Below are 27,183 nucleotides of genomic sequence, written 5' to 3' on the forward strand. Positions count from 1 at the left end.
TCTATTTATAATTTATCAGTATCTTATGAATGTAAGAATAGTACAATGAATGTAAGATGGTTGAACACGTCATGCTAATGTTATCGTAATGAGACCGCCATAAGAAGAGTCATTGTAAGAGCAAGAGCAAAGTGTGTGTGTGTGTGTGTGTGTGATGTGCGCATGTGTGTGGCTATGATTATGACTTGATTCTCGAGAGAGGCTTGGTATTTATATGCACATTATCATCATGGTGCTTCAGTCTCTATTTATAATTTATCAGTATCTTATGAATGTAAGAATAGTACAAATTTTGAATGATAGGAGTAATGAGTAAGCTTCTCTCTCTCTCTCCCCCCCAAGCATTTTAAGTGCAAAAGGAGTTGGATTTATTAGACTAATTTGTCATTTGGTTGAACAGGTCATGCCAATGTTGTCTGAGGGAGACCATCATAATAGGGAATGGGTAGCACTATAAAAAGAAGATATGGCCATGTAAAGGGGGACCTAACAAGGGAAAGAATATGAATTTATATGTTCTTTATCTCTATCTGTGTCCTTTCCTCTTTGTACACCTCCATTGTTTGGTCTCACTATATGGACTTAAGGCCCATGAATAAGTAAACTATGGCCCATGTGTAGTATAATTGTTCAATTTACATAGCCCTACTTTTTTCCATTGTTTTGTTTTAGTTTTAACTTTTTACTTAAATTCGATTGTGTTTTCTTATGTCCAATTCTTTCAAAAAGTTACATCATGATGCTTTGGAAAGCATGGTCTTACATTATTATATGTATTGTGGGTGGTTGTGCACTATCATGTTGTGTAAAGCATGTGCATAATGACCTATGAAAAGAGAGGAGAAAATGAAATGAGCCTAGAAGAGATAAAGCAAATCTCTCTAAAAATAGCCATGGAAAATTAATAAATTGTGTTGCTCACATTGAAAATATTATTTTGTAGATTTAATATCCATAAGCAAAGGTGCACAAATAGTGCTATAGTGCGTGCACATATGCATGCCCAAGTGCACGCGCACGTGCACACACACACACACACACACACACACTCTCTCTCTCTCTCTCTCTCTCTCTCTCTCTCCACAGATTCAATATCTCACAAGTGAATGCATTATCGCATGTAGATATACATACGCTGCTTATTATAGTGCATATATATATACAATTATTTATATGCTTTGGTGAATAATCTCAATAAATAGCCTAATGACATTCTTGACATTTTACACATTATGCACGAAGTGCTTGATACTTTGCATGCAAAGCATGCGATTTATTCTTTTGTGCACAAAGTGAATGAGGCGAAGCCTCGTGAGCTTTGCAAGTCCAATGATCGTAAAGTACAACTAGTGGTTCTAACGGACAACTAGTAGTTTCAATTGGTTTAGAATAAATTTTCAATCTATTGGTTTACAATGCCACAAATTATGTACATGTGGTGTATACATGTATGTGCCTATCCTTTAGAGTCATATTCTATCATGCAAAATAATATATTTCCTAGTATTCTTAAACTAAGGCACATGTTGATTGTACTAGTGTCCATCGGAAACTTTTCTTTTTCCTTCTTAACATTTTGTGACCCATTGCAATATGCATGCATTGGATGCATTGCTGAGGGGAAGACATGTTAACCATTGTTGTCATCCAAAAAATATAGAAATCTAATACTAGATTTTAGATTTCTAAATGAAGCTTAGAGTCAATCAACCATTCTTAAGTCCAAGCTATCATGAACAAATTACAAAGGTATGCATAAGTTGACCTTTGTGTCCCATACCATTGGAATGCACAAATCTACAATAACTACCTCAATCTTTAGCAAAAAGTTTTTTAAAAAATAGACCAAAGCTCATACTTCTCACAATCGAAGCGATGTCCCTCAAGCGAGGACTTCCATCCTACTTATATAACATATGATTGCCAATCGAGGAGCTATTTTACTTTGACCAACTTCACCTTTTGGACATTATTGCCTCTTTGACATAGTAACTCTACCACAATATATTTAAGTTTTTGTGACAAAATCCTTACTATCCTTACAACTAAAGAATACTTGCATCGTAATTTTTTGTTGATTATTGGTGTGTAAGCCATATCATGTTTCTTAGGACAATTGCCAAAATTCATTGTGAATAATAAACTTTGATGAAATAAATATAAAGCATGTTAAAATACTTCATTTTGAAGATTAATGTGCACTTGGATGAAAATTGATTATGCAATTGTATTGAAAAATCCCTCTTATTTGTATACTAAAGATTGCTAAAAGAATAACAATACTACCTTGCATATTTTTGTCAAATAATATACCATAAGACTTCTCTAATGCTTATTAGTAATTGATGTTTACTAATAGGCGCATTTGCAAAAAAGAAAGCTTTTTAAATGAATCTTGTTAAATTATGTATTTGTTGTGTTACTTTTCTTGTGCTTAGCTTGAACACATTTACAAAAAAGAAGGCTTTTTAAAAGACTTTTGTTAAATTATGCATTTGTTGTGTTGCTTTTCTTGCGCTTAACTTTAGCTTGCTTTACATTGTAGCACTTTTGTTCTTTCTTTTCACTTCTAATGATTGCAATGTTATCACATTTGTAATTCTTTGATAGTAGTTCATTGCGAGTCCTTGAAGGGTGTTGTTTTTCTTTTGAGAAATATAATGGTCCTTAAAAAATCAAATTGGGAATTCAAGAGTGGAATTTATCATCTCTTAAGTTTGCATGGTTTTGCACATCATTGCATGTATGCCAGGTGTACATTTTTTCTATGTTTCATTATGAATCCTTAGAAGGTGAATTTTTTTGGGGTTGCGAAACAAATCTTTCAATACTATAGATTGAAAAATATTGAGACAAAGAAACTAATGGTTGTCTTTGAGCAAAGCATGCTCAACAATGAGGGTAGATGATGCATTGCATGAAAAATGATATCTTCAAAAGAATGAATTGTTTTATTCACATCAAACCTATATTTGATACCTGCCCTTTTATGTCATACTTTCAAGTGACTTAAGAAACTTACATCATTATGTGCCGTGCGCGCTTTTCATAGCACATGAAGTGTATTATTTGATTGAATAGCACAATTGCTTCCCTTTAATTGTTAAAACAAGAAGTGAGTGAGATGTAGCCTTGCGAGCTCTGCAATGATGCCCACCATGCAAAGCACCATTGGTTGTTAGCTGGGCCAGCTAGTAGTTTTGATACACTCTTATCTATATAATAACAGCTATGGTGGCGATATTCATATTTCTCCTATGGATATGTTTTACCACTATTTAAGACAAATTTTTTGGATACTTCTTCCTTCCAGGACTCTTACCTCCTTTTTAGGGAAAGATTTGGTGAATGAACATGTACTTGCTCCATGCAAATATCTTTACCTTATATTGGTTTCAAAAGGTGCATAATCGAAATGTAGTAATCCACAGATTGGTGTCAAATGTGAACACTGCCTGCAGTATTTCCACTCCAGAAGTTCATTGCAGGCCTTTTTCTGACGTAAAAAGACAAATTGGATCATGTTTGAAGAGCACTTTGGCTCCCAAATTGAATCAAAGAATGATCACCTCAGAGAGAACATCATATTGCTTGTGTTGAGCTGACAGAATATCCAAGCATCAGCTTACACAGCAAGTATTTACAAGGTGATTGGGCATGATTTTGCACACCATACAGGTACTCTAAGATGAACTTTGGATGACTCAGTTTTCCACACAAACACTTGCCTTGCTTTGGTGACACTTCCCACATCTGGATTAACTGATTAGTTTCAGTGTAGCACATCTTGTGGCTTCTTGCAGTGGTTACCACAAGCATCTGAAGAAATGTGTGGGAAGATGGATAGCTGCAGTGCTCCAAACCGGCTGTTCAGAGAAGCAGCACACATGTTTCATCGGGGAAAAGTGTATATGGGATGGTTCTTTAAGTCGATTACCCTCGATGTGCACTTGATGACTCCGATTAGATTCTGACTGGCACATATGAGGATACATCATTCTTCTACACAGCTTGGATTCGCTGAAGAAAAAATTGTGTACATGTGACACACCAAACTGCCTAAAGAATGCACACATTTTGATAAAATCACGAGGCACAGGTCCTTAGCAGGTCCGAGTCACCAGTATCATGTTTGGAGTCACTAGACATGATTAGCTTCCATCAATGTTCCTTGCTTCCATGCTGCTTGTGACTAGATCCATCTCATCATGGTCACCAGTATGATGTTCGGAGTTGCTACACATGCCCAGCTCCCCACCAATGTTCCTTGCTTCCATCCTGCTTGTGACTAGAGCCATCTGATGGTCCTGTCTGGTCTCAATTGTAGCCAGATCAAACACTCCACAATCCTGTGCACTTCCTGCTGCCTCATCAGATGTATTAGAGCCACTGCAGCCATTCTCTTCAAAAACCTCATCAACTGGTGAAAATGTCACAGTCCTTTTCCTGGCAGAACTTGAAACGGTTTGCTCCCTTTGATCATACAAAGGGTTTTCATACTCATCAGCAGACAGCTGAACAGGTTCACTATCCTTCTGGTTTACATCCAAGCCTGACTTGGTGCTGTGTGAGATTGCAGCCCTTGGGTCAACTTGTGATCTAGATCTTCGCATCTCCTGAATGAATCTTATTTTGGTAGGAGTAGGACCACTTGCTGAACTATCAATGTAGGAAGAAAGCAGATGCAGTTCTTCCTCTATGTCTTCTTTCCTCTTGGATCCAACTGTTTTTTGCAGGAAAGAGTTGAAAAACGTCTTAAGCCAACAAACTGATGCTTGCCTTTCTTTGCTGTCATGAGGATTCTTGTGTACCAAGCTTGTATCTATTTGCACCTTCTCCTGTTGAAAGTCAAGCAGTGTATCTGAAGGAAATGATGCCAAATATCTCTCAATGAAATGGAGACCTTCAAGTGTTACTTGCAAGTGCTCCAAAATTCGTTTTGAATGAGGCTCAAGCTCAAGTTTGGCTTGCAAGACTTTCAGAGTTTGTTCGTACACCCTTTTCCTTTTCAAAAGTAGCCCCTGATGTTTTAATTGAAAACAATAAGACACACCTTCCTATCAAAATGACTAGAGCTGTTAAAATATTGTGCACAGCACTTGAAAAGAATCACAAAAGGAAACTCATCAAACATGGATTTCACTGTCTTATATACACTAAGGCATTCTGCCTTTGAGCCTAGAGATTTCAATATACTTACTTGAGGATGTCGAAATTTTGCTTCTTGTACTGTGTTGCAGAGTTCCTGCCGATGAACCACTTGCCTTCTCCTCCAGTATATGAATAAGAGTACACTCAGGATCATCAAGATGATGAATATAACTATAATGGAAACTGCGAAAGAGATAATTTGCCTATTGTCACCTGATCACCACAAACAAGGAAAACTATCAGGATCTTCTTTGTTATAAAGGTTGTTGAAGCAAAAAAATGTTCAGATATACAAGGACCATACAGCCAGCAAACAAAAGCCATACACACAGCAGAAAAAATACACATGCACTCCTGCACTATCTTCGTGAGATGTACCCATTAAAGAAATAGACCACCAAGGCGAGGGCACCTGAGGGAGCAATTTGATAACTCCCACCTTCCAAGATTCAAGCATAATTCCCATTTCCCAAACTTCTTGCCAAGGAGAGGTCAAAGGTGGGACAAGCACATTTCTACACTTTTGCAAAGAATTCACTTGCCAAGCCATTCCAATGAGGGCTTTTGTCCTTGGACATATGCTTGAACACTACAACCACCTCATCTTCACTAATATCTGCTTCCAAGGATGTAGCTATGTCAGGGGGAATTCGATTTATGACCAAATCATAGAACACAGAGTGAGCAGTCATAACCCTAGCAAAGACATGCAGCTGGGGCCCAAGAAAGTCCATAAAGTAATCTCTACACATATGCACAATGTTGTATGGATTTGTAATTATCTGATGCTAGAGGCTTTACAACTGCACAACATTTTCCTTGGCAAAAGAAGCCTGTAGGCTGCAATAAAACTTATTGTGTAGCAATTATTGCTGTGCAAACTCTTGGTCATATCTGCAAGGTTAACCGGTTGATAGGATTGCAACTGAAAATGTTTAACAAGAGTTGTTGAGTGCAAAGATGCAAAAGTGACATGATTGTTTGGAGTGCCAAAAATGCACCAATGATAATAGCTGCTCCATTGCTACCAAACTCTGTCTTTGAAGCATAGCATGCTGGATACCATATTGTCTAGCCACTCTTTGCACTGTGCGAGAGTGGAGATGCAATGGTTAGCGATGGCCGTGGCAGATAGAGAGAAAATGTGAGCAGCAGTTGAGCAGCAATTGCGCAACAGAGAGTGAGAGAGTTGCACAGTGTGAGTGTACCTCTCTTACGTTTGAGATAGATATATAAAACTACAAGTGCTAAGGGTGCGTTTATACCCATGCACATATAAAAGGCATGGTGGCCCTTTATTCAAAACCACCTCCCATCTAAAGGCAGCGTGCCTCAAGGTTGAGGAAAAGAATCAGCTAAGTCTAAGTATGTACAAAATTGAAATACATATACTATCCAACTCCTATCATCTGTCGGCAATGAGCAAACTACTTTGTTGGAAGACCCTTCATGAGAAGATCTGCAGGATAATCATCTGTATGTACCTTGACAAGCTTAAAGCTTTTGCTATCAAGTATATCCTTGATAAAGTGATACTTCACTTGTATGCACTTCGTCTTTGCATGAAAGATAGGGTTCCATGCTAGCATGATAGAATAAAGTGATACTTCACTTGTATGCACTTCGTCTTTGTATGAAAGATGGGGTTCCGTTGTTGTGCCACTACGCGAGCACAATGTGAAAAACTCTAGAGTGCATCGTCATCCGACATCTTTATTGATCTAGAGAGTCAATGTGATCTGAGTCATTAGTACTAGTGTGAGTGGCATAGATGATTGAAAAATATTAGATTTTTGGACAATTTCAGCCTATTATTTATTGTAAATATCCAAAAAAGCTAAGAAAGCTTCTAGATTAGGATGGCATACAAAAAGCAAGGGCTTTTTCAGCCAGTTATTGGATTTTTCATAAAAAAGAAAAAGGGGCGAAATTGTGCGCGTCACGATCGTTGTTGACAGGTTGAAAACTACACTTTGAACTAGAAAAAGGAGTGAACTAGGAGATCCCTGAGCAGGTGTGCTGGAGTTTTACCCTCCTTTCAAAGCCAACAAAGCCATCAGATTTGGGTTCCGAGTAGTAGAGAAGGAGTTGTTATTTTGATGCGCGTTTTTGTTCACGACAGGAGATCTAATGCCTAGAGATTGTTTCTGAGTAGTACCAAACAAAGGATTTCAGGTTTTGTCAATACATATTGATTCAATTCATTGTGCTTTGTCTTTATCATGTTTACCTCTTGTCTATTCTTTTTCTTATCTTCCATCTCCCATCTCTACTTCCTTCTATCTCTGATCCCTGGTGGATACGACCTTTCGACAAAAATCCCTCCGACATTGGTGAACTCGACGTGAAAGGTCGTCAGAAGAAGGAAAGACAAGATGGGAGAACCTTCGAACACAATCTCTAGTGATGTTTTGCAACAGTTGGTGCAAAATATGAATATGCTTATGCAGGTACAACAACAACAACAACAGGTGATGCAGGCTTCTGCTCAAACAAAAAGTGTTGTGATGAATGCTCTACAAGCAGTTGAGCATGAGATGAAGTTATTCAAGGGTAAGAATGTATTTGCATATGTACATACCTATGCTCAAAAGATAGAAATCTTTGGGGTGGCTCAACTTGCATAGAGCCGGTATTTTGTACGTGTTATTGTACATGAACTAAAAGCGCAAATTATTGAATTATACATGCAGGATGTTGACTAGGTAGCTTTCAAGAAGACACTCAGGAAAGAATTTTACATTGAAGATACTAGTTTGATTACGCGCAAGACTTTTCAGGAGTGGGTTTTACAATCCAATAAGGGTCTTGTGGCTACAGAATTGTTAAGAGAATTTGAAAGTCGATTTGAGCAGTTGGATCTTGCAGAACAGCAAGCCCTTGTAAGTCAGAAAATTGAATTGTTTCTACAGGCAGCTGATCCTGAGCTTCAAGAGAAGCTTGATGATTTGTTGGAGGATCGGACTACAGAGACATGTCTTAAAATAAAGTGGAGACATGTCAAGGAAGTTGTTACTGCACTTGTGAAGAAGCATAGAAGAAGAGAAAGATTGCATGTCTCTAGCTTGCCCATTGTTACGGGTAAAACACTTGAAGTATCCAGTAAGCCACCCACTTCTGTGGCTAACCCTATGGCTGTACTTGCCATTGTTTCCTCTATTAGGGAAGATGTATTAAATGAATTGGTCAAAGGCATGCAGGATCTTCAATTGAAGGTTGCAAAATTGGATGAAAAAGAACAAGAGAAAAGGGGTATGACAACTCATCTTTTGGAAAGATGGCAAGATCCATGCACAAGAAATGAGATTGCCTCTTGCTTTGAATTTTGAAAAGGGAGATATGTAGAAGTTGTTGGAAGACTTGGCTGTTCGAAATGCTTATGCGACGGTATATGCTTCTACTTTTGGTCTACAATTGGATAGAATGTATGGCCAAGTGATGGTTGGTCCAAAGGCTAAAATATGGACACATGCTTTACATGCAACTGAAAAGAGGAAAGTTACTGATAGTGAAATATCTCATGTATAGCAAGAAATTGGTGACATAATTAGTTGGAAATCACCGATAAATACATATTCACTGGATACATAATTAGAAAAAAGGCAAAACATGGATGTACTTGTGGAAGAGAAACAGAAGAGAGATGAAGATAATGTAGGGATATCTAAGGAAGCGACAAGAAGAAGTTCGGATTTGTCTAAAGTTGCAAATCAACCACCTCTCGAGCATGATATGGAAGAGATTGAGTAGGAGCAAAAATAGGATAACAAGTTGTAGTTTGATATTGAGATAACCACAGATACCTTGGAAGATCCGGCACTGAAAGATTCAGCCATTGCACCTATAGATTTTCTTAATGCATCTAAAGAGGTTTGTGAAGATAATGTTTTACTTGATGCAGGGACTCAAATAGAGATTAGTGACTTGTTGGATGCACATGATTTGCAAGATGATACAGTTATTGTTTTTGAAACAATTCATGAGCTCGAGGATATGGATTTACAAGATGTTAGATGTAATGCTTTACAGCTCGAAAATGTTTTGAATGCTTTGTCAAAGGTCTTGATTGACAATTCTAAGATGCTTCAAGATATGGATTGTTTCACTATTTTCGGTGATGGTGAGAATGTGTTGAATGCAAGTGAGACTCAGTTTATGTTGGATGAGGAGCAAAAAGGTTATTAGAAGCAACTTTTCATGCCATGGACTTTGAAAGAGCAAACATGTTGCTATGTATTTGTTGATGGGTACATTGATAGCATATATATAGAGATTCAACAACCTCTAGTGTATGATATGCACCCAAGGTTTTATGATCCTAGAGGGGGTACTAGGTATGGCTCAAGAGTTGTACAAATGCCGAGTATTTTGATCTATGATCCAGGGGGATGCTTTCTTATATGCATGATAAGTGACAAGTTGACATTATGGGTGTTTGACCTAGGTGGTGCATCGGTGGCAAATATCGGAGGTTAGAGGGGGTGGATATCGTGCCACTACGCGGGCAGAATGTGAAAAACTCTAGAGTGCATCATCATTCGACTTCTTTATTGATCTAGAGAGTTAATGTGATCTAAGTCATTAGTACTAGTGTGAGTGGCATAAATGGTTCAAAAATATTAGAATTTTGGACAATTTCAGCCTATTATTTATTGTAAATATCCGAAAAAGCTAAGAAAGCTTCTAGATTAGGATGGCATGTTAAAAGCAAGGGCTTTTTCAGCCAATTATTGGATTTTTCATAAAAAAGAAAGAGGGGCGAAATCGCGCACGTCACAATCGCTGTTGACAGGTTGAAAACTACACTTTGAATTGGAAGGAGAAGGAGTGAACTAGGAGATCCCTGAGCAGGTGTGCTGGAGTTTTACCCTCCTTTCAAAGCCAATAGAGCCATCAGATTTAGGTTCCAAGCAGCAGAGGAGCTGTTATTTTGATGCATGTTTTTGTTCTATGAAGGAGCTCTAGGAGAACTAATGCTTGGAGATTATTTCTGAGTAGTGCTAGACAAAGGATTTCAGATTCTGCCAATACATATTGATTCAATTCATTGTGCTTTATCTTTATCGTGCTTACCTCTTGTCTATTCTTTTTCTTCTCTTCCATCTCCTATCTCTACTTTCTTCTATCTCTAATCCCCGGTGGATACGACCTTTCAACAAAAACCCCTCTATCTCTACTTCCTTCTATCTATCATGAGTACAAGCCTCTCAAGGCGGGGGGGAATGGGGGCAAGAAGCCATGGAGGGGGGGTGTATCGCCATCTGGGGCTGCCTGCCTGTATCATGAAGAACAAGTCCTGGCCACCCTAAGTGCGTAAAAAGTGAAGATGGAGCCAGCTTGAGACTCAACCTGTATACTTGGTTCCACCTACCGCGGAGGGGGTGGATGATGGAAGTCCAAAGCTCTGCCAAAGTTGCCTGTACTGAAAGGCATTCCTCGCTAAAAACCTCATGACAACTTGCCTTCCACATGTGCCATCTTGTAAAACTTCCTATAATCTCCCATACCTTTGAGCAGTCTGCTGTGGGCTCTAGTACTTGGCGGCTCGGTAAAGCCTCCAAGCTGACCACTGTGCAAGACCCAGCCTCAATGATGAAAATCGTGTCCTGCATCCCGGCCTCATACGAAAGGTGACGGCATATATGAAATGCTCACCTTGAGTATTGGTGTGATCCAGCAACTATCCATGCTATAGCCTCTTGATAGCATGCTCCATCATGCTAGTTGTGAAGAAAGTCAAGGATATGCAATATGGCTTTACTCGTGGTATAGAAGGCTAGTGCGGTACATCATATAAACATTCTATGGAAGTCTACCATGTCCTTGGATCCCTAATGGATGTCTACCCTCTAGACTCTCTGAAGCTCCGGCATGTAATAGCATCTCTCCTTCAGAAGTGTAGGGGAAGATTCTATTGAGAAATATGGATCTTGAGCATGGTTTAGCTATGGAGGATAGAATACATAGACATGAACCGTGATGACATAGATAAGAGAAAATGACTATTACTTAAGTAAATTAGGTTCCAAGATTAGGTGCTTGGACTCATAAACGCAATCTTAAGTAAGACATGACAAGGAAATAGATTGGAAGTACAAAGTACAATAGCATTGCCTTGAAATAAGAACCAAGTATATGCTTATGTAGCCTTTGGGTTGTTCCACTCTCCTCACTATGCTTATGAGATACAGAGCATCTCTTCCTAGAGCATACATCATTTGTCATATATTTCAACATCCCCCTTCAAATCATGAGTTTCTACACTTGCTAGCTTTTGCTACCTTGACATAATGACATGGCCCGAGAGACTAGCCCATAAGCAGCCTAGTCAAGTTAAAGCTTGAAACTATACATTTTTGATCCACTAACAGAAACAAAATCCACTATGGGAAAACATAAGATCCACTATAAGAAAGATACAATGAAAATTTCTTCAAAACAATCTGTCAGAGTAGTTGTTGATAGCGGAAGCATCTTCTTCATTCATGAATTGATTTTGATGGTTACCATTCTGCACTTGTTGTGCTCTTTTTCTGTGGAAACATTCACTGGCCATGTGTCCAGTCTTACCACAATAATGACATGTAATCCGATCCTTGGTGTTGGTGTTGAATTCTCGTCCACGTTCTTTTGCTCTATAAGTTCCCTTGGTGTACGAGAAGTTGTCCTTTGGGATGATTTCTTTTGCATCCTTGTTTTTAAGTTTACTTTCTTCATCAAGTAGAGAATGCTCAATGTCTTTGAGTGAGAGATTAGGAACATTACTAGGGTAAACACAAGGTTCTCATATGGTTCTTGATTTACACTTGCTAGTAGCACTGCTATGGCTTCATCCTCATCTAAGTTCTTCTTTAAAGTTGCAAGTTGAGTTTTTAGGCTCTTAAACTTGTTAATGTGCATGGTCATAGAAGAACTATCCTTTACATCTAGCTTAGAGAACTGCATGAGTAATTTTACTTTTGAGTTTTTAGCTTGAGTTTCAAAGATCCTATTAAGCTCATCCCATGCATTTTTTGCATATTTGATGCTAGAGATACGGTGCAATACATCATCAGATAGTCCCTACGCAATCATGCCTAGAGCCTTGTTGTTCATCTTTTTCCACTCTTTTGTCTTGGACTAGACTTCTTCAACGAACCCATCTTCATCACCTTCCTTCTTGCCATCTACATCTCTTTTGGATCATCCTCAAATAGATCCTTAGAGGTCTTTCCTTATGAGATGGTACATTGTCTTTTCTGTCCAGGTGTGAAAGCCTTCACCATTGAATTTGGTATATTTGCTCAAGTTCAGATATTTTGAATGAGGTCTTATTGCAAGTATACTCGAGCAGCGTCTATCCTTTTACAAGATTGGGACTTACAAGGGATTTAATCGATTAGGCATTCCACATTAAAAATCTTCATGTTTGTCATTGCAAGAACTGAAGTAAAACTAGCAAATGAGTTATTCTTGGATGTGTCAAGAAACACAAGTGGCGAGAAGCACTAGATAAGTATCAAGAGATACTATGTAGTTAAAGCACTTGATATTGATCTTGAGTTTGATTTCTTACTTTCCTTACTGATTTGAATGGGGAACTGAGTAGATCAAAGTGAATTCGGATTGTAGAGGGTTTGTTGAGCCCAAAGGAATGAGAAATTGAAGAGGTTATTAGCTTGAGCTCAAAAGCTATGGCTGCCCTTTGTTTAGGGTTAAAAACCGATTGGTTTTTCATTGAGAGCAGTGTGTACAGGCAATCATTGAAGAGTATATTTGGTGGATAGAAGGCCTATAAGGTGGGCTTTAAAAGCCCTATGGTCGTAGGTTGAATCGCGCTTCGTATTAGGAGCTGGAAGCATACAACCAACGCAAGCGCAGATCTGGACGACGACGAGAAATTTATGCAATACTAGAGTCATAAACCACCAATGTTAGACTGTGATGTGACATAGAGGAGTGCCCTGAGGTAGGGAACAAATGTCTAGAAGGAAGCTTGAAGAGATTTGGGCTTATGAAAAGAGATGAGAGCTCCAAGCAGGGTAAGTGTAGGCTGGCTATGGCTGCCATGAAGGAAAGAGTGGAGTTGGAGTGAGAAATGAGCTCATGAGTTGACAATGAGCTAACCAAAGATGAAGAGGAGCTAAAGGAAGAGTTTGATGAGCTTAGCTATGCCCACCATGGCTCTGATACCATGTTGAGAAACACGGAACTTGAGCATGATTTAGCTATGGAGGAGGATAGAATACATAGACATGAACCATGATGACATAGATAAGAGACAATGATTGTTACTCAAGTGAATTAGGTTCCAATAGTAAATGCTTGGACTCATAAACACAATCTTGAGTAAGACATGACAAGGACACAGATTGGAAGTACAAAGTACAATAGCATTGCATTGAAATAAGAACCAAGTACATGCTTATGTAGCCTTTGGGTTGTTCCACTCTCCTCATTGTGCTTATGGGATACAGAGCATCTCTTCCTAGAGCATACATCATTTGTCATATCTTTCAACAGATTCTAGTAGTGTATCTCCTCATACTCACAGCAAGTAAAGTGTTGTCACTCTCTCTGGGTCTCCTTCTCTGTGATCTAGCCAAGTGCAATATGCACCCTAGGTTGTTGGTACTGTGCATGTGAAGTGTGCAGATGTTAGCAAGTTTGGGTGTGAAGTAGAAGGTGGTGTGGGGTAGCTATGGGGGTGTGTGTAGATGAAAGCCAATGCGATGGTGAGGTAGGTGTAATCTGCTCTCTTATGGCCATGTTCGTATGTTGAAAGAAGAGATTATCTCCACGAAAGGGATGGATCCCAATATGTAGTCCACAATGTTGGATCTTGTGGGTTGGAAGTACATCAATGCTCTTGATGAAGGCCACTTCTCTACCTAGTTATAGATAATAAGGTGGTGTCATACTCCTAGCTCAACCAATGTAGTCCATACCCCATACTATCTAGGTCCCAATCCTCCATCGTTCTCCTCATCCCAATCTCTACTAGGTCTAGTGGGTGAAGTAGCTCTCACCTCACACTTGCGATCTTGGGTTTAGATGTTTAAGTCTCCTACGAAGAGGATCCTCCCCAAACTTGAGAAGTGTCTCCTCTGAAAGGTCAATGTGAATGGTGACTGTGACATCCTCTTCTTCTTTGCTATCTCCTAATCCTATCCATCTCCCTATCCTCCCCTCTATCCTCCACTAAATTTGGACTCCTTTGGGGAAGTAGCATAGTGCAATACATGTATACTATCCTGATGATAGCTCCACCCAAACCCACATGTATTGTGTCTCTACATTATGTGAAATGGTGGAAACTCTCCCCTCTAACTCTTGCCAGAAGAGCACCGCTACCCCCCTTAATCCATGTGTAATGCTTTGGTGGTCTACTCTTTGACACACATGTATCCTTTGATCCTAGAAATTCCCCCCCTCCTAGCTTTGGAGTGTCTTAGTGAGTAGGATCATATCTCTACTTGCCATAACCTCTTCCAATCACCTTGGGTGTGACCATAATGAGCCATTGCAATTCTATATAATGCTAGGACCCCCCCATTGCATCTCAATTGGAATCTCTAGCTCCTGCTATACATGCTCATCTCTATATATAGTATAGACTGATTTGTACAATACCATCCCATACATATTCATACAATTTCATACAAAACATAGGGTCTTTTTGGTCACCATCACATTCTTGTTTTGGATTGTACCAATCATGGAGCAAGCAACTCTCAAATGGTGACCATTGTCTTGAATTACCAATTCCTTTGGCGTGAGTTTACAAGAGATACTATTGACATGCTTTGACACTAAGGTTTTTCTTTAACTTCTTGGTGTTGGACCAATTAAGAGAATGTAAGGTGCTTTAAAACAATTATCCCTGAGCAATGAGTTCACCTCATTAGCATTAGCAAACACACCTATAACAAATTATGCTCTCTCTCTCTCTCTCTCTCTCTCTCTCAACCTTCTCTCTCAAGCCTACACTTCTCTTATTTGTATGATCATTTATGTATGATGTATCCACTCCCATCCATGTACTTGTAAGTTGTTGTGCATGTTGCACATGCGACACCATGGAGGTTTTGCTATGCTACCCTCAAGTATTATTATTATTTTTTTGTGTGCAAGAAAAATGTGGCTAGTTAAATTACTTAGAAGAATTCACAATGAAGTACATGTGCTCAACAAACTAGCTGGAGCTTACAAAGTCATGCTGGAATCATATATACAAACCTCTCAAGGTAGTTTAAGGGGCATGGGGGATAGAAGCCATGGTGAGGAGATTAACGCCACTAGGGGTTGCTTGCATGTATCATGAAAAACAGATTATGACCACCCCAAGTATGTAAGAAGTGGTATCGGAGCTCCTCATAAGCTCAAGAGTCACTTTGCACTTGATCCTAGGGGCCGTAGAGTGGGTGGATAATCGAGGTCTAGAGCTCTGCCAAAGTCTCATATGTAGATAAGCACTCGTTGCCCAGAACCAATTGATAGCATGCCTTCCACATGTGCCAAATTGTGAGGCTCCTAATAATCTCCCATACCTCCGACCGCTCTATTGTCAACTCTAGTACCTATTGGATGGGTAGTGCCTCCAAGTTGACCATAGCATATGAACTTGCCTCTTAAAGAGCGGGATTATAGTATTGTGACTTGTCTAACCATTTCATAGGGAATCTCTTTATACTATATAGAATATACGTGTGAGTATAAGTGCTTGTATGTCCTAGGCAACTTTGCACTCACCATCATACCAACTATTTTGGGGAACAATGGAGCATGTGGGTCTACATTAGGGCAAGTTGTGTGGGAATGAATACATGGTTGATCTATGAAGGGATTTTGCTAAGCCCCTTGTAGATTCCTCCAATGATTTGCTCAAATCCAATGTCTATAAACTAGTCCACGAAGAGCTACTATAGATATATGAGGTGTCCTATCTTACGTAGTATTTGGGAAGATTAGAGAGGCATGGTGTTCCATGTCTCATATGTCCACAAGAGTTTGCAAATGTCAGAACAACATGATCTACTACTATGTGATTGGCTCCTTAAATACCTTTAAGTTTTGAATGTTTAGTGTCAATGATGGTGAGCATAGCAGCTAGAAACGTTTAGAAACAAAACGTCAAAAATGTGTTTCGTAAGTTTCTTTCAAGAGGGGGTAAAATAAGAAACGCGAGTTTTTTTATATAGGGGTTTTTAATAGTTTTGATTGGGGAAAGAGGTTCTAAACCTCTATGGAACTCTCTCTTACACAAAGAATGGCTAATTGAGCTTGAGTAATAATAGAGTCAATTGAGAACAATACATTAGATGTAACATATCCATGATCCATTATTGACTTGTCAATTACGTCAAAGTTAGTCTTTGGACAAGCTATATTATGGTTTAGAACTCAAACATTATGATTCATACATATCATACAAAGAAAATTGAAATTAATATGTAAATAGCCTATCTATAATATGGACTGATGCAACATCAAGATTCTCATTTCAAAACAAACTGACAAAATGTCAAAATAAAAAATGAATTGTAATATATCATAAATAACTCATAAATGAGACTAAAGTCGTATAATATTCAAATCTCAAGACAAGAATAGATACTAGATTGGCAAAGTCCAATAACTAAACAAAATCACAAAAAAATCAATCTCTCATCCAAAATCTTAAGCCCTTACGAGTCATTACACATCATCATCATCATGTTTAACATTGCCCATTAGTTTGTGTCAAAAAAACCATGTTTTGGGTTCCAACTCACAAAAAAAAAAGAAGTTAAAAATGCCCACGTTTTTTACTCTTAGAAATGTTTCCTACTTTAAGAAACGTTTCCTAAGTTTCAAATTCAAAGAAACACGTTTCTTAGCTGCTATGATGGTGAGCCTTTTATGTAGTCCACTATACCTGGCCCTCCTTTGTCATTCCAACATGTGAGAGTATTTGGTCCTTGCCATTGTGATAAGCCATTAAAGATTGCTAGTCTATGTGTACTTCCTAGTTTTAATAGATGTGTTCCCATAGATGCTCACTTCTTTGTCATGGGGTCTCGTAAGTAGACCTACTTCATCTATATCAATCTCTTTGGACACGACATTATCATATATGTAAAGGTCAGTTTGTCTATCTCCAGTGCTACTTGCATTGAAATCCCCCATTAATAGTATGTTCCCAATGCTAGCATATCTTAAAATTTCCTCATAAAGAATATCAAAGAGTGATCCATCTCGTGTGGCATAGGACAAGCTTGCAGAAGGAAAGTATCATGTTGCAATGAATATACCTTGTACTCTCCTAGTATTATACTAACCTATAAGTATCATGCATATTGCAATCGATATATCATGCAGTATCCCTACATGCAAAGAGAGAGAGAGAGAGAAATGAAATGATATATTAATGTCTACAAAAGGCCAAAATGACCTATGAGACCATGAGTTACAATCATGTGTATGATGGTACAACTGTTTGGGCAACATATGTAGCACAAAGAAAATAAGAAAGGAAACTAACTATGGCCATGTGTAAAACATAGAGCTCTATCTAGTAACAATGAGCTCCAAATGGTACAATCTCATGTGGGTATGGAGGGCCTAGTTCTAGCCCGAGCAATAATCCCCTGTATCCACCTATGAAGGTGTTGTCGGTGTCTGTGTCGAGGCCTAGGACATCTAGATCGGCTAAGCTGAATGGCTCAATCAATTAGTATTCCTTGTCTGTGTGTGGACTGTGGCGGTGAGAGGCTCTCGTGTGGACTATGGCTGTAGCTCTATTGAAGCCTTTTGAGTTTCCTTTGCAAAGAAGTCTGTGAGCTGCCTTTGTGAAGGGCCATGGTGTCTTGGAGCAGTTGTACTCTTGAGGCGCATGTCACGAAGTCGTCGTATCTCAAGAAAAAAGAAGTCAAGGCATCGCTGATCGGTAAAATCCATGACTCTGGATAGTGGTCCAAATCTGTCTCTAAAGAGAGAGTGGAAACGACCACGGACCTCATAATACGTTGGGCAGCGGCAGATATAATGCTCCTCTGTCTCTGGCTCTAATTGGCATATCTGGCATATGCGCTCCTCTGGTGGAATGGATCTATATATGCCAGTCTCAATCTCTAGCTGATGTGAGGAGGTGCGCAACTAGCCGATAGTACATCTGATCCCATGGGAAAGGTGGGTGTCCATGTATCTTGGGCCAACAATAAATCCATCATCTACAGTATGAAGGAAATGATCGCGGTAGAAAGCCATCTTTGTCCCTAGCTCTTGCCCTGGCATCAACCATGTCCGCCTGATATCCAATTGGGCAAGATCCGATCAGAATCTCTAACCTGCTCAGATCAAGAGATGGTGCATCAAGGGAGTACTGGAAGGGGGGTAACTTGTCTATGCTAAAGCCATGCAGCTCTAACCGGGCCGACATCTGTGCATACCATCATGAAGTATCACTCTCTCTGGCAAGCTGCCTGGAGGACTCAAGGGCCAACCGTGCATATCTGTGTCTGGGTGAGTCCCATAGGCTATGTATGTATGCAACTCATCAGGTGAGGGCCTCTACCACAATCGATGTAGTTGCTAGCTTGGCTCTGATGATCTCATGTGGCACTGAGGCCTTACATCTGATCATCTTGGATATCATGGACACTAGGGGTTTCTCCATCGACCTCCATCCATCATAAGTGCGCCTTGATCTGCTATGGTGGTCAAGACCAGGCCCCCGTATTTGTACTCCATAAAGTAGTGTGGATGTGACTAGTGTATCGAAGAGCCATAGCTTGGTGCGGGGTTCTTGGAATTGCACTTGTGAGCACATCCTCTCCAAACCACCTAGTGCTGTGTATCCACGAGTCAATCTAGTGTCTGCTGCCTCTCGCATAGAAAAGGTGGGCCCTCTGAATAAGACTCCCAGGTATGTATAAGAATCCACATACTCCAGTTCCTCAGATCCATATGTGAATTTAGGTGCTGATCTCCTGACCCACTATGGTGTAGTATTAAATATCATCACCTTGGTTTTACCAAGGTTCACTGAAAGTCCATTGTCCAAAGTATAGAAGTGTAATGTATCCAAGTGTCTCTGTAGACCCTCTGGAGAGTTAGCTATCAATACAATGTCATTTGCATACAATAGGAGAGGTATCCAAGTGTCAGCTAGTGGAGCTCCTCTATCTCCTTCCTGTGAAATATAATCAGCAATCCCATCAATGTACAGGCCAAATAATGTCGGAGAGAGGGGGCATCCCTGCTTCACCCCAATGGTGGAGTAAATAGGTGCCGAAAGGCCCTCAGGTGTCCGGACTTTGCCCACAAGTCCCTCATATAGTGCCGAAATACCCCAATTGAGCTCTTTCGGTACTCCCATGGCATGCAATCTATGTATCAGCCTGTCTCTCGGTACTGTGTCAAAGGCTTTGCGGAAGTCCACAAAGCAGTAGTAGGTGCGTCGGCCATGGGATGTGATCCAATGTGGAGAAGCCTCTCCTAAAGCTAGCCCGTCCTTGTGCTCTAATACCCCACATCCCTGCCCACCTGCTTAACTCATGCTTAAAGATGGAAGCATATAGCTTAGCCAATGTATGCCCAATCATGATAGTCCGATAGTTATTGGGTAGAGTAGGGTCCCCTGACTTGAGGATAGACACAATAGTGTTCGTGCTCCAGCTTTCTAGTAGGCCTTCACACATGGCTCTGTTAAACATGTAAGCTAGGAATCATGCCACCAAATCTCTAGCATGGATCAAGTGCTCGGCTACTAATCCATCATGATCTTGTGCCTTTCCTCTGCTAAGTCTGTAAATGGCCTCTCGGACCCTAGTTTCTGTAAAGAAAGTGGTCTCTAGACAAGGCTTAAGTGGGTCAAGAAGAGGTGGCTGACCCTCCACAATATAAAGACTAGCTGCATAACCCTCCTATACAGCGGTGGACGTAATAGGTGTGGTCAGGCAATGCTCTTTGAAAAGCCTCCAAGCCTCTCTAGAGTCTTGGCTCAAGAATAACTGATATAGGTCTCACTCCAGTTGGGCCAAGAATGTTCTCTTCTTCCACCGTGTAAGGCGTCTAAAGAGTATTTGTGCCTATTTGTGGGTAGTGGATCCCAGTGCTATCTCTCTTTGTAGCCATGCTCTGGTCTCACGGCACTCATCATCATCCTAGTTGTTCCGAGGTGTCACCCCGGTGGAGGCTCTCTGTGTGGGTCGTGAGTGTGGAAAGGCTACACCTGCAGCGATGTGTAGAGCCTCACTGAACTACTGAGTCAGCTCCTGTAATGGAACGTTGGGGTCTACATCATGTAAAAATCTAAGGATCTCCGCCTCATAGATATCCTCTGTCTCTCTGGAAAAGAGGTATCTCAAGTGTCGGTGAGCTGCATGATGGGTCTGTGTGTCAGTGAATTGGAGGTCGATGGTGAATGATAGGTAGGCATGATCCACTGCAACTCCGAGAAGGCATGGGGATGCTGAGAGGTCCTAGATGTGAGATATAGGCATCGGTGGGGCAAGAATATAGTCTACTATGCTGACACCGTGTCGGTGAGGATAACATGTGAAGGCGCCGGATAGGGGGTATCTAGCCAGGCCATTGAGAATGGCCAACCTCTGTGCTGTGTCCATCTCCACAAGGTATCTCCCATATTCGGTGACTTTCCCCATATCCTGAGATGTCCTCTCCATCTATAGCTCTAACTCCTATAGCATCTCCTCAGATGCATCAAAGAAAGACACCTGATGGGAGGCTATTCTAGCATTAAAGTCTCCCAGTAAGATAACCTATCCCTCCTTCGAGAACTCCCAAATATCCTCATCCAAAGCCAGATATGGTGATTGCCCCTTGGGTGGAGGGTATCGAGACGTCATAGGGGGGAAATAGCATATGGGAACATATAAAGTGCGTTCCTCACCACGCACTCTCACCCATATGTATCTGGCCTGTTCATCTCTGCGGACTACCTGGATCATTTGCTATAGCTCCTCCTTGAATAACACTTTCACTCCTCCTGACCCGCGATTATTGTGGTCTGTGGGTGTCTCCTTCCCGCAAGCTGACTCCCACCTATAGCCTATCATCCGCGTGGAAGTGTAGTATGTGGTCCCTAATGTGTCTCTCAGTAGAACACTATATCTCTCCCTCTGAATGTCTCCTCAAAAGCTCTCACATCCAATCGGAGGGCTCCATTACAGCTCCAAATTGCCACTGCAAGGCTGGTCGTATAGGTCTCACACCATTTGTGGCGCCTCTCCATGACTACCACTCTCCCTTCTCTATAGAAGGCGAGTTTGCCCTCCTCCCTGGCTGCCTTAATTTTTGGCATGCACTCTCTCATGTGGGCTAGTTGGGTTGGTGTGAGATCATCACCCAAAAACACACCGATCCCCTTCAATGTACGGCGTTGAGCTAGGAAGTCTCTCCTAGCCTCCATGGTGGGGAAGCGGAGAATGAGTGCACGCTCTTTTGAGCTCTCCCCTTTTGTGTTTTTCTTGCCCACTCTCCAAGCGGAGACATGCTTGTCTTTCTTAATATTCATTAACGTGTATAGCACCTTGGTGTCCTCATCCACTTTTTCATGCATCTTCAGCCCCGTCACTCAAACATGGAGTGCTCTCATTTTCCTTTTTTGTTCCTCCTCCAATGTGTCATTGATTATGGTTGTTGTAGGTGAGTGTGCTAGGTGTTTCCCCTTTGCAATTTGAATCCATTGCTCTACCTCCTCTACTTGTTGTTGGGTTTTCTTGAGCATCTCTACCCAAGAAACAACCTCCTTCGTCGTCTCCTTTTTTTGGAGTTGTTGTACTTCCTCTTTGATGTGGGTGAGCTCCTCGGTCATGCTAGGTTGAATTTCTCCTTCCTCTAGCTTGGGGCTGAGCTGAATGTCACTCAGCAACAACTACCTAAGGGATTGAATCTTTCCATCTCGGGCTTCTATCTTCAATTCCAACTTTTTAATCTTATCGTTCAACTGCCTGTTCACTATGCTCAGTCCATTGTCATACTCCTTGACTTTGTTGATGGCGGTAATCATCTGCTCTATCTGAACCTTCTCCATTTTGGGGGCGAACTCCTTCTTATTGTGTTGGGCCTATAGGGAAGCTCGATTTAGAGTTTAGAATAGAGGATAACCATTCCAGTGTATGTGAGGAACATCCATTTCATGACAGGTTTATTGTTTGCAACAGGAGGGACTGTGGGACTAGGAGATGGCAACAGGGAACTCGGGGCTGCAAAGGTGGTGGGTGGGGAGTTGATGAATGGCGAGAGAGGTTGGCGTTAGGTGGCACAGATAAAGCAGGTGATGAAGGGCTGAGGTGGTGCAGGTGATGAGGGGTTGCGAGAAGGCGAGGGATTTGACGGCAGGGCCGACGGGTAGGAGCTAGCTAGCAGGCCCTGTAGGCGGAATGGGATCACGACTTGACATGGAGCTGGACCTGATTCCCGCAATAGGAACAGGGCATGCATGCTTTGGGACATAGGGAAACCTGGCCCGCGACCAAAATTCGTTTTGAGGTTCCAGGACTGCCAGCCTTGGTTTATGAGTTGAAATGGGGTACTTTTGCTGGATATTGTTTCAGATGTGGCTAATTGGGCCATTTCATTTCAGGATGTGACAAAAATCCTGAGGTTTTGCAGTGAACTATAGATCCAGACATGGATATGCAAGACCACCATCCTTAGCACATACTTCAGAAGCCGTGAGCTGATCTCTAGCAGCTGAAAAATTGAAAGAGGTAATGGTGGGCATCATGGCATAACCATAGTTGTCGCTTCTCGAAATGGACTTATCTTTAAATGAAGATGTTGCAAATGTTTTTATAGTTTTGGTGATCTTAATTGTGAAATATGGCATCATCGCTTTGTTCACTCTGATTTTTCTAAGCTTGTTGATCTTTATTGGTGGGACCTTATTCAAGGTATAGAATTTAAAGCTCATCCCCACATGGGATTTGTAAAATTGTGTACTTCGAAAGCATTTTTTCAAACCTTTTACATTATCACCACAACTCATTCAAGAGGTTTTCTTGATCTTATTCACACTAATACTTGTGAACCTTTTTCTCCATTGAAATCTCAATATTGATATTTTGTTACTTTAATTGATGACTTCTCAAGATACACCATTGTTTTTCTCTTGTGATACAAGTCAAAAGCTTTATTATCTTTTAAGCAATATCAATAAGATGCTTCCCCACCAACATGGCTGTGATAAAGGTAAGAAGGAGGTTTCTCAAGTGGATCTTGAGTGTACTTCCCTTGCGGAAGCCGCGAGCTGATCCTGAGATGCTTCCCCAACATGGTTGTGATGAAGGTAAGAAGGAGGTTTCTCAAGTGGGTCCTGAGCGTACTTCCCTTGCGGTTGACCGGAATGTGTCTCCTCGGGAAGATTCTTGGGTATTAGTGGTTAGACATAATGCAAGACAAGCTTCTTGTTCGACTCTTGCCTACATCCACCGCCGCACCCCATCACTCAGACCTTTCACGTAGAGGCAGGGGGTTTTACATGAACCCTCAATCTTCACGTGCTCCGGCAGGGGATGATAAAAGGAATTTCAATTCTGCTTTGCGCTTTGATGCCAAGGGAGGCTTGTACCTCCTAGGGATATTTTTCATTCACAGCAACAACAGTTTCCTTCTCGTGCTTCGATTGCTGGTTTGCAAAGGGCAGACCTTGTAGATGTAATCCGAAGCGAGATGGAAAGATTCCAGGCAGCTAAAGCTATAGACGTAAAAGGTACATGAAAAGCGGTTGTTTTTGCTGGAAATCGGGATGTATTTTGTGTGGTGGAGCATAAACGTTGACTCTTCTTATGTTTATAAGGATTATGTAGTTTTTTTAAGTGGTCGAGCTCCATTTGAATCTGGAGTTATGTTGTCTGTCAAATCCTTCTTGCAACCATCGTTTATTTCTCAGGACTCTTGAGCTCAATTTGTGATTCTGGAAATACTTTATGAGGGAGGGGTTTCGTGATTGGTGGGCGTGTATGCTCCTTCCACTGCAACGGAACGTCGTCAATTGTGGAATGACCTGTACTGCCTTTCCATGGCTCACCAAGGTTTTGTCATGGGCGACATTAATGCATGTGTATTTGGGGATTAGGCGACTTCTCTGCACTTAGTCATGGATGGTCTTGAGCGACAAGCTTGGAATGCCCTTGCAGATGGGTCTTTGAAGCAGGACATGTGGTTCTTGATGTATCCATCACAATTTGGTTATACCTATCGTTCTTTGCAGCATCCTAACACCTGGGCCAAATTGGATTGGATATATTTGTTGGAGTGATTCCTTTCTTCCTGCAGTTATTGACATGTGGGTGGAACGATGGCATGCCTTATCAGATCACTACCCTTTGGTCTTGGAAATGACCCATAGACCAGTTCATGTATTTAAGGCTCTTCTTGCTCGGTTGCCTCTTTGATTGATTAATTTTAATCAATCTTTTCTGCAACAGAATCAGTTTTTGAAATGTGTTCAGCAATTGATCGCTTCTTGTAGCTTGAAGGTCCTATCTGGAGGGAGGGACGCATGAGCTGTTTTTAGGGATAATGCGTGAGAGTTATCCTATCAATATAGTATTCATCATGCTTCCTCTTTACAAGCTGAATTGCACAATGCCCAATCTTTATTGGCCCACTCCTTGTCTCTGAGTCAATTAGGGGATTCTAATGATGACTTGCTCACATGCATTGAATGGTTGAAAAGCAAGGTTCATTCTCTTCAGGAAGAGGAATATGCAAAATACAAACTGCTGGCCAAAGCTGAAGCTTTATACAATAATAATTGTCAATCCAATCAATTATTTGCTTGTCTGCACCAGAAATATGCCTGGGAAAATATTGTGCGTTTAATGGATAAACTGGGTGTTATGGTGATCGATCCTACCTCCATCATTCATATGTGTGTTGCCTTTTATAAGTCCTTGTTGGGTCCGCAAGAGAATTTTTCTGATGTTGTTCACTTTGCTCACCGATATATTTGCGAGTTGGTTAGCAACCAGGTCAAACCAAAATGGGTGGATTTAATGGAGGCTGATATTTCAGAAGATGAAGTGGAAGAAGTGCTGTCCCATGTGCCCCGAAGAAAAAGTCTTGGATGGGATGGGCCTCCTAATGAGCTGTTTTCAGCTAATGTGCAGCAGCTTAAAGACCCATTCACTCGCTTGTGTCAGCAAGCGTGGAATGTTGGTATGATGCCATTAGACTGGAAGATTATTGTCATTTAGTTGTTGCCCAAGGTTTCCTCTCCAACCTCTTTGAAACAATGGAGATCCATTTCTGTTATGGGTTCGTTATATAAAATCTTATCCAAAATCATTGCCAACAGATTGCAGAAAGTTTTTCCGTATCTTGTTCATCCATGTCAATATGGTTTCATTAAAGGTCAGAATATAATGCATAACATTTTGAATGTTCAACTGGGAATTGACTATGCTAAAGTTTCAGGCCAGCAAGTAGTTATGCTTCGGCTCGATATTGAGAAGGCATTTGATCATGTTAGCTGGTTTTTTTTGCGGAAATTATTGTCTACAATGGGATTTGATTCTCGCATGGTTTCTCTTGTCGATACTATTATTTAGGGAGCTGTGGCTCGTATTGCTCTTAATGGAGGGATCACAGAGGAAATTACATCATCTCGGTCTCTTAGGCAAGGCTGCCCTCTCAGCCCTTCGCTGTTTGCTTTGGTCACTCACCCGATGCTCTCATTGTTGGATAAGTTGGCTGATCAAGGCGAGATAGTTGATATGTCTCTTCCCAGTGGTACCCAACTTGTGGGTCAATCTTTGGTAGATGATTCATTTATGTTCCTTAAGGATGATCACACTAATGTTAATCGGGCAATTGTGGCCTGGAATCTTTTTGCTTTGGCATCGGGTCTTCATATTAATACTCAGAAAACTATACTACTCTCTTGTATGGAGTCTGATCTGCAGGCCTTGGGCTGGCATGGAATTGTGATCTCAAAGGGAAATATAACCAGACACTTAGGATATCCTATTGGTGTGGAGGTAGCACCTCGGGCCTTACTCGATTGGATGGCCTTCCGGATTCATGACAGGTCCATGTACTGGAAATCTTAAGGCTGGCCTTTACATGTTAGACTAAAAGTTGCTCAATGTATTATGATAAGTATGATATCGTTCTTTCTACCACTGCTCCCCTAGACTAAGAAGTCCCTTTTGGAATTGGTTCAACCTATTAGATTCATGTTGTGGAAAAGGAAAGGCAATCGTTTGGGACAAGTCTGGATTTCGTGGCAGCATGTGACTATGCCTAAACGGATGGGGGGGAAAGCTTTGTTGGATGTTAATTTGCATATACGACAGTCTTGAGGTTGGCCCTTTTGCAGGCTTTATGTGTACAGAGTCATCCTTGGTCAGAGATTGATAAAATTTTCATTGAAAAGACTGGCATCTCTCATGGTAACACGGTTATTCATGCTTCCTGGTGGCAAGTGCTTAATTCCTCGATGCCTATTAAGATCTCCCAGTCTTTTATCCTTTCTCATTTGATTACATCCTAGCAAGAGATTTTACATTTTTCAATTTGGTGCCCCTTGATATTTGCAAGGAGGTGAATTCATTGCAAGGAGAAGTATTGGCATCCTCTAGGTTGTTGGATTGGCCGGACAAAGATTTGCAGAGACTACAGTATAATCGGATGGCTTGTTTGGGGTTGCCAAAAGTTTTTGACGGTGTTATTCCTAGGCAGTCCCGTCTTTATTCTTTTTGACGTATTTGTTAGCACTTTTGGGTACCCCATGGTTATTGTGACATCTGGTCATCCATACAGGTCAAACTTCAGAGGTTCTCTCCTTTGCCACTGCTACAGCCATTGTATCCATGGCATGACACGATATTTGTGATCTCGGATGATTTCGAGAAGAGGTCTACTAACCAGATATATCATTAGATGGTGGAGGCCAAGAGATGGGTCACTACAAAGGTGAATAAATTATGGCATCTTAGGGATGGCAAAAAGAAGTGGCACGAAAGATTCATTCAGCTTTGGAAGTCTAAGGTTTCCTATCAGGGTAAAGTCTTCTTGTGGAGACTCTTGATTGGCGATCTT

At 40.9% G+C, this 27,183-nt stretch overlaps 1 protein-coding gene and 1 pseudogene across 3 annotated transcripts in view; both read right to left on the reverse strand.

The window, feature by feature from the left end:
• Positions 1–2,976: 2,976 nt before the first annotated feature.
• The window catches only part of LOC148026114 (protein GAMETE EXPRESSED 3-like), a 207,116-nt gene continuing 182,909 nt past the window's right edge, over positions 2,977–27,183 (reverse strand). For all 3 annotated transcript variants that reach the window (XM_087693372.1, XM_087693371.1, XM_087693373.1), the window contains 2 exons: positions 5,201–5,364; positions 2,977–5,021 (listed from right to left, as the gene is read on the reverse strand). In XM_087693372.1, the coding sequence (XP_087549498.1) occupies positions 4,152–5,021; positions 5,201–5,364 (1,034 nt within the window). In that variant the 3' untranslated portion in view covers positions 2,977–4,151. The remainder of the gene's footprint in view (positions 5,022–5,200; positions 5,365–27,183) is intronic.
• LOC148026115 (uncharacterized) lies at positions 21,230–22,090 on the reverse strand (annotated as a pseudogene).

Source organism: Lygodium microphyllum, chromosome 14 (assembly GCF_053477565.2).
Source record: "Lygodium microphyllum isolate KBCC chromosome 14, Lygodium_microphyllum_v1.1.10, whole genome shotgun sequence".
Taxonomy (NCBI): Eukaryota; Viridiplantae; Streptophyta; class Polypodiopsida; order Schizaeales; family Lygodiaceae; genus Lygodium; species Lygodium microphyllum.